The sequence below is a fragment of the Pygocentrus nattereri genome, chromosome 21 (assembly GCF_015220715.1).
Source record: "Pygocentrus nattereri isolate fPygNat1 chromosome 21, fPygNat1.pri, whole genome shotgun sequence".
NCBI lineage: Eukaryota > Metazoa > Chordata > Actinopteri > Characiformes > Serrasalmidae > Pygocentrus > Pygocentrus nattereri.
In genome coordinates this window covers 35,189,527-35,197,734 of record NC_051231.1, presented here as the reverse complement: position 1 = coordinate 35,197,734, position 8,208 = coordinate 35,189,527, and the positions used below count along the sequence as shown (strand labels likewise).

General features: G+C 50.5%; 1 protein-coding gene across 2 annotated transcripts in view; it reads left to right on the top strand.

Annotated features, from left to right (window-relative positions):
* Positions 1-5,101, top strand: part of rbbp5 (retinoblastoma binding protein 5) — a 12,825-nt gene extending 7,724 nt beyond the window's left edge. For both annotated transcript variants that reach the window (XM_017685308.2, XM_017685306.2), the window contains exon 14: positions 4,753-5,101. In XM_017685308.2, the coding sequence (XP_017540797.1) occupies positions 4,753-4,805 (53 nt within the window). In that variant the 3' untranslated portion in view covers positions 4,806-5,101. The remainder of the gene's footprint in view (positions 1-4,752) is intronic.
* The last annotated feature ends 3,107 nt before the right edge of the window (positions 5,102-8,208 follow it).

Here is an 8,208-nt window from a genome sequence, read left to right as displayed (position 1 = left end):
GTCGGAGATTACGTACAGCTGTGACTCGCTGCTGCAGTAAACGGGTCGGAGATTACGTACAGCTGTGACTCGCTGCTGCAGTAAACGGGTCGGTGATTACGTACAGCTGTGACTCGCTGCTGCAGTAAACGGGTCGGAGATTACGTACAGCTGTGACTCGCTGCTGCAGTAAACGGGTCGGAGATTACGTACAGCTGTGACTCGCTGCTGCAGTAAACGGGTCGGTGATTACGTACAGCTGTGACTCGCTGCTGCAGTAAACGGGTCGGAGATTACGTACAGCTGTGACTCGCTGCTGCAGTAAACGGGTCGGAGATTACGTACAGCTGTGACTCGCTGCTGCAGTAAACGGGTCGGTGATTACGTACAGCTGTGACTCGCTGCTGCAGTAAACGGGTCGGAGATTCTGTACAGCTGTGACTCGCTGCTGCAGTAAACGGGTCGGAGATTCTGTACAGCTGTGACTCGCTGCTGCAGTAAACGGGTCGGAGATTCTGTACAGCTGTGACTCGCTGCTGCAGTAAACGGGTCGGAGATTCTGTACAGCTGTGACTCGCTGCTGCAGTAAACGGGTCGGAGATTACGTACAGCTGTGACTCGCTGCTGCAGTAAACGGGTCGGTGATTACGTACAGCTGTGACTCGCTGCTGCAGTAAACGGGTCGGAGATTACGTACAGCTGTGACTCGCTGCTGCAGTAAACGGGTCGGAGATTACGTACAGCTGTGACTCGCTGCTGCAGTAAACGGGTCGGAGATTCTGTACAGCTGTGACTCGCTGCTGCAGTAAACGGGTCGGAGATTCTGTACAGCTGTGACTCGCTGCTGCAGTAAACGGGTCGGAGATTCTGTACAGCTGTGACTCGCTGCTGCAGTAAACGGGTCGGTGATTACGTACAGCTGTGACTCGCTGCTGCAGTAAACGGGTCGGAGATTACGTACAGCTGTGACTCGCTGCTGCAGTAAACGGGTCGGAGATTACGTACAGCTGTGACTCGCTGCTGCAGTAAACGGGTCGGAGATTCTGTACAGCTGTGACTCGCTGCTGCAGTAAACGGGTCGGAGATGACGTACAGCTGTGACTCGCTGCTGCAGTAAACGGGTCGGAGATGACGTACAGCTGTGACTCGCTGCTGCAGTAAACGGGTCGGAGATTACGTACAGCTGTGACTCGCTGCTGCAGTAAACGGGTCGGAGATTCTGTACAGCTGTGACTCGCTGCTGCAGTAAACGGGTCGGAGATTCTGTACAGCTGTGACTCGCTGCTGCAGTAAACGGGTCGGAGATTCTGTACAGCTGTGACTCGCTGCTGCAGTAAACGGGTCGGAGATTACGTACAGCTGTGACTCGCTGCTGCAGTAAACGGGTCGGAGATTACGTACAGCTGTGACTCGCTGCTGCAGTAAACGGGTCGGAGATTACGTACAGCTGTGACTCGCTGCTGCAGTAAACGGGTCGGAGATTACGTACAGCTGTGACTCGCTGCTGCAGTAAACGGGTCGGAGATTACGTACAGCTGTGACTCGCTGCTGCAGTAAACGGGTCGGAGATTACGTACAGCTGTGACTCGCTGCTGCAGTAAACGGGTCGGAGATTACGTACAGCTGTGACTCGCTGCTGCAGTAAACGGGTCGGAGATTACGTACAGCTGTGACTCGCTGCTGCAGTAAACGGGTCGGAGATGACGTACAGCTGTGACTCGCTGCTGCAGTAAACGGGTCGGAGATTAGTTATGGAAGGTTAGTCCAGTTTAATCCAGTTTAATCCAGGTTAGTCCAGGTTAGTCCAGTTTAGTCCAGTTTAGTCCAGTTTAGTTCAGGTTAGTCCAGTTTAGTTCAGGTTAGTCCAGGTTAGTCCAGTTCAGTCCAGGTCAGTCCAGGTCAGTCCAGTTTAGTCCAGTTTAGTCCAGGTTAGTCCAGTTTAGTTCAGGTTAGTCCAGTTCAGTCCAGGTTAGTCCAGTTTAGTTCAGGTTAGTCCAGTTCAGTCCAGTTCAGTCCAGGTTGGTCCAGGTTAGTTCAGTTTAGTCTGGGTTAGTTCAATTTAGTCCAGTTTAATCTGGGCTGGATCGTCCATGTCTGCCCAGTTCAAGTCAAGGGGGTGGACTTCCTGTTTGTGGGTCTGTCTGTTTCCAGCTTGTCCCTGTCCTTCCTGCTCCGCTCACTGTCCCTCACACACCTCTGTACGTGTGTGTGCGCATGCGTGCGCGCGTGTGTGTGCGTGCGTGTGTGTGCATGCGCGTGCGTGTGCGTGTGTGTGCATGCGCGTGTGTGTGTGTGTGCGTGTGTGTGTGTGCGTGCGTGTGTGCGTGCGTGTGTGTGTGCGTGTGTGTGTGCGTGCGTGTGTGTGTGCGTGTGTGTGTGCGTGCGTGTGCGTGCGTGTGTGTGCGTGTGTGTGCGTGTGTGTGCGCGTGTGTGTGTGCGTGTGTGTGTGCGTGTGCGTGCGCGCGCGTGCGTGTGTGTGTGTGCGTGTGTGTGTGTGTGCGTGCGTGTGTGCGTGCGTGTGTGCGTGCGTGCGTGCGCGTGTGCGCGTGCGTGTGTGTGCGTGCGTGTGTGTGCGTGCGTGTGTGTGTGCGTGTGTGTGTGCGCGTGTGTGTGTGCGTGTGTGTGTGTGTGTGCGTGCGTGTGTGCGTGCGTGCGTGTGTGTGTGTGTGTGTGCGTGTGCGTGCGTGCGTGCGTGGACCCTCACAGAGCAGGTACTGTTTGGGTGGTGGGAAACTCTCAGCACTGCAGTAACACTGAGGTGGTGGTGGTGTGTTAGTGTGTGTTGTGCTGGTCAGAGAAACAGATGGACTGCAGTCTGTAACTGTAGAACTACAGAGTGGAACTGAACGGTCAGTGGAGCTGATGGAGTGGACAGTGAGTGTAGAAACGAGCAGGTGGGCTTGTAAACACATCCATTCTGAAGTTTTAGTCCTTCATACCCATCAGTGCTGACGATAAAGTCTGAATGATCTGGTCTGCATCGCTGATCCAGGTCTTGGTCAGATCTGCTGAGATATTATGTAGAACGTCCGTGTGAAGCACCAGCTGCTGCTCATAGCCGTAGCTCGTCAGCACCATCTCCAGCAGCATCTCCTGCACCATCTCCAGCACCTAATCAGTTGTGTGTATTTAAGCTCGGTGTACTGAATCAGGGGAGTCGGCCTTTTCCACCTCAAGGCAAGCCTGTTTATACCCAAGAGCACAGCGATCCGCAAGACATCGAAACCCTTTTACATAAAATGTTATTTTAATTTTATTAAAGGTGGACAACCGGAGAGTTACGGCCTGAGAAAGATCAGGTCGTCCATTTCTTCAAACATCTTCAATCACACGTCTTAGAAAATTGCAGTGATGTTAGAAACATAGAAGAGACTGTTCACCTGTGACGGCCGCAGCTTTCATGGAGCTTTAGGGCTGTGGTGTTGTGGAAGTGACTGTCCAGTGACTGGATTGCTCGGTGTGGACCTGGGAATGGGTGGGAATGGGTGGGTATGGGTGGAGGGGCCGAAGGGTTAGTTGCAGTATTAGACTGTGCAGTTCTCAAATCGCAAGAGCTGCAACTTCAAGGTTCCTAAGAAAAAGATGGTCCTTTAGTAAATACAATCATTCCATGTAGAACCATGAGCACTCAAAGCCCCTTTTGCATGTTTAAATGGTTCTCTGCGTGGTGAAATGGTTCTTCAGATTGGTGGAGAATGCGTTGATTGTGGTTCTATACAGCACCAAAAGGGTTTTGCTGTTATTCTGGTGTCAAGCTTGTTTTGGTATTTTGGTGCTGTATAGAACCCTTTACAACACGTTCTCCGTAAATCTAATGAACCATGCCAAGAACTTCTTAAGCATGCAGATTTAGTTTTTGAGTGTTTATGGTTCTACATAGAACCATTGTCTAATTTTTACTAAAGAACCACATTTTTAAAGTGTACATTAGCAGAAAGGCAAGTTTTAGGAGCGGAAGCTGCGCCTAATCTGAGCTTGTGAACTGCCTGTAGGGGAGTTGGACCAATCAGATTCAACCAGACCTCCATGTGTTGTGACACCACAACCACAACTCCCTGGCAGTTTGGCTCTCTGATGAGCTGTCCGCGCCGGCCCGCGGCCGCGTGGACTCAAACCGATGACGCTTCATTCGTTTATTCCCGTTTCCAGTATTCATAACCTCAGGAACGTTTGATTTTTCCATCTTACTTATTGTGAAGTTGATGTTTTGGTTTGGGTTTCACTTTAAAATGTTATCAGCACAGGACGAGCTATTACCTCCACCTGAGTCCAGGCCACGGAGCGCTAGAGGGCGCGTCGTGGCCCACTTGTGGTCCGTGACCCAGTAATGGAGAAGCCCCGTTCTAAACGAAGGGCTCAGTGAGTTCATTATGCACACATATCAGTATGTATTTACAGTGTCAGGTCAGCAGGGCGGCGCTTTCCTCGGCCTAAAAACAAACTGATCATAGGTTTAGGGTATTTGGCCTGGACTGGACGGCACGTGATGCAGGTCAGTGTACCGAGTTAGAGCGGCTGCGCTTACAGTGTGTGTCCAGCAGGTGGAGGTACTGAGCCACTGAGAGCCCAGTGAGTTTATGATGGTCGTGTAAATATGAGGGCTTGCGGATGAATAACATTCAGGAACGGTTTTCAGGGAATCAGTAATTATTGTTGTTATTATTCAGTGCATTTTAAAAATATTCTCACTAAATTGAGTGAAATAGCGTTTTAAAGTGAGCGATGTTCTGTGGCGCGTGTTCTGCGTGTAACGGTGTCTGTGCTGTTTTACAGGTAACCTGGTGTCCTCAGCATACAAACAGCACGACGTCCAGGGTTTGGACTGATTCGGTAAACCCACAGCGCCCCCCACAGTGCGGAGGCCACACGGACAATATATAGAGACTCGGTGCGGCTTACAGAGGCTCCGGCAGGGAACGGGAATTTTCGGACTCGGCTCTTTCTGTTCCAGGATCAGTCTGACTGAGTCATTCCTCCAAAAACACGGCAGCCGCAGCGTCTCGCCGACAGAGGGGACAGGACTGTTTGGAGAAGCCCACTTTTCCTCTGTAGTGTGTTTTTTATCGATGCTCTGTGAACTTTGTGTTTTTCATACATATTAAACCGCTTTTGTGTTCTGTGAGGCGATGTTTGTGCTGCATATCGGCCCCTTTCGGTCATTCCAGTTCTAAGGCTGTATAGACTTTCCTTCTGGCTTCCAGGTGAAACTGGTTTTTAATATAAAGTGGCCAGTTAGTGGAAGCACAAGGTGGGTGTTTCTAATAAAGTGGCCAGTTAGTGGAAGCACAAGGTGGGTGTTTCTAATAAAGTGGCCAGTGAGCGGAAGCACAAGGTGGGTGTTTCTAATAAAGTGGCCAGTGAGCGGAAGCACAAGGTGGGTGTTTCTAATAAAGTGGCCAGTGAGCGGAAGCACAAGGTGGGTGTTTCTAATAAAGTGGCCAGTGAGCGGAAGCACAAGGTGGGTGTTTCTAATAAAGTGGCCAGTGAGCGGAAGCACAAGGTGGGTGTTTCTAATAAAGTGGCCAGTGAGCGGAAGCACAAGGTGGGTGTTTCTAATAAAGTGGCCAGTGAGCGGAAGCACAAGGTGGGTGTTTCTAATAAAGTGGCCAGTGAGCGGAAGCACAAGGTGGGTGTTTCTAATAAAGTGGCCAGTGAGCGGAAGCACAAGGTGGGTGTTTCTAATAAAGTGGCCAGTGAGCGGAAGCACAAGGTGGGTGTTTCTAATAAAGTGGCCAGTGAGCGGAAGCACAAGGTGGGTGTTTCTAATAAAGTGGCCAGTGAGCGGAAGCACAAGGTGGGTGTTTCTAATAAAGTGGCCAGTGAGCGGAAGCACAAGGTGGGTGTTTCTAATAAAGTGGCCAGTGAGCGGAAGCACAAGGTGGGTGTTTGTAATAAAGTGGCCAGTGAGCGGAAGCACAAGGTGGGTGTTTGTAATAAAGTGGCCAGTGAGCGGAAGCACAAGGTAGGTGTTCCTAATAAAGTGGCCAGTGAGTGGAAGCACAAGGTAGGTGTTCCTAATAAAGTGGCCAGTGAGTGGAAGCACAAGGTGGGTGTTTGTAATAAAGTGGCCAGTGAGCGGAAGCACAAGGTGGGTGTTTCTAATAAAGTGGCCAGTGAGCGGAAGCACAAGGTGGGTGTTTCTAATAAAGTGGCCAGTGAGCGGAAGCACAAGGTAGGTGTTCCTAATAAAGTGGCCAGTGAGTGGAAGCACAAGGTGGGTGTTTGTAATAAAGTGGCCAGTGAGCGGAAGCACAAGGTGGGTGTTTGTAATAAAGTGGCCAGTGAGCGGAAGCACAAGGTGGGTGTTTCTAATAAAGTGGCCAGTGAGCGGAAGCACAAGGTGGGTGTTTCTAATAAAGTGGCCAGTGAGCGGAAGCACAAGGTGGGTGTTTCTAATAAAGTGGCCAGTGAGCGGAAGCACAAGGTGGGTGTTTCTAATAAAGTGGCCAGTGAGCGGAAGCACAAGGTGGGTGTTTCTAATAAAGTGGCCAGTGAGCGGAAGCACAAGGTGGGTGTTTCTAATAAAGTGGCCAGTGAGCGGAAGCACAAGGTGGGTGTTTCTAATAAAGTGGCCAGTGAGCGGAAGCACAAGGTGGGTGTTTCTAATAAAGTGGCCAGTGAGCGGAAGCACAAGGTGGGTGTTTCTAATAAAGTGGCCAGTGAGCGGAAGCACAAGGTGGGTGTTTCTAATAAAGTGGCCAGTGAGCGGAAGCACAAGGTGGGTGTTTCTAATAAAGTGGCCAGCGAGGACCCTGCGCGTTCTCGGGCTGTAAGACTGTGAATGAGCCACTAGGTGGCGGTCGCGGCGTGTGCGGTTCTCTCGGCGCCGGTGAGGAGAGACACTTTCTGTCATTCGTCTCCATTTTGCAGCGCTTTCACTGCTGGATTCCATTTTGTGTTTTCAGTTTGTTTCCTCGAGTTTTTACTTTCTGAATCCTCACCAAGCCGCCCGGACACGCGCCCCCAGCCACCGAGACCCCCGCTCAGAGACCCGCGCTTCCCGGGCTGGGCTGGGAAACCGCCTCTGCGCGCGGAGCGCAGCGCCAACAGACAAACTCCGGCCTCATTCAGCCCGTCTCCCGCTGGAATTCCCTCAGGCCCCGCCCCCTCGCTCTGATTGGCCGGTACTGCATGGTCACAAGCAGGCCACTGTGCTAGAACGCTAAAGCCCCGCCCCTCCTGCGCTCTGATTGGCCAGGAGTTCACGCTAAAACAGAATTATTGTAAACACAGTTATCGACCAATCACAGGGCAGGTTTGGGAATTTGGGCGGGGAAAAGCCGCTTTATTACTGTGTTTATATATTTATATATTTATATAGGATGTAATTGGAATTCCTAATGAAATTTATTTCACAGAAATCACTCCATCCAATCAAAATTCACAAGATACAGCAATCTGGGAAGTTGGGCCGGGAATCTTGAGCAATTTGTTCACATGTGGACGCAAATGATAAAAGCCTGTGACTTCCTGATTAGAGTAGCATTAGAGAGTGGCCACTGAGGGACCTGCACATCCGTAATCTCTGGACCAGCTGGTTTTAGGTCCGACTGCTGTGAACTGGGTCTGAAAGTTCAGGATGATCAGTAAACGCTGGGCGCTTCACACACAGTCGCGTCTCTTTGGTTGTAAACGCTCAGTCAGTCATGACAGTGGTGCGTGTGGATCAGCAGGGGGCGCTGTCACAGTAAGAGGAATATTGGTTGTGCCCAAGGTGCTTGGACCCCACGAATTGCCAGTGTTTTAGTTAATGTTTCCAAAAAAAGCAAAAAAAAACGATAATTACCAAAAAATAACAGCGGAACATCAAGGAGGAGATTTAAATGATTAAACTGGGTTTTTCTAATAATTAAAATCTGTTCCCACATTACAGAACCAATCAGAGCGCAGCGTTCGAGAGTTCTATTTATAGACCTTCAGTCCATTTTTTCAATCCTTTATTCAAAGCAAGTGACGCACGGTGAGAAGTGACGTGGAGGAGAGAGAGAGAGAGAGAGATGGGGAGAGAGAGAAGGGGGAGGGAGAAAGAGGGGAAAGAAAGGGAGAGAAAGAAGGAGTAGGGGTCAACAGAGAGAAAGGGGAGAGAAAAAGAAGGAGGAAGGGGAGCGGGATGGAGAGAGAAAATAAAAAGGAGGACAAAAAAAGGGAGAAGGAGAAAGAGGACAGGATAAAAAGGGGGATGAAACTAAAGAAAGGAGAAGGAGAAAGGGTAGAGAAGGAGAAAAGAAA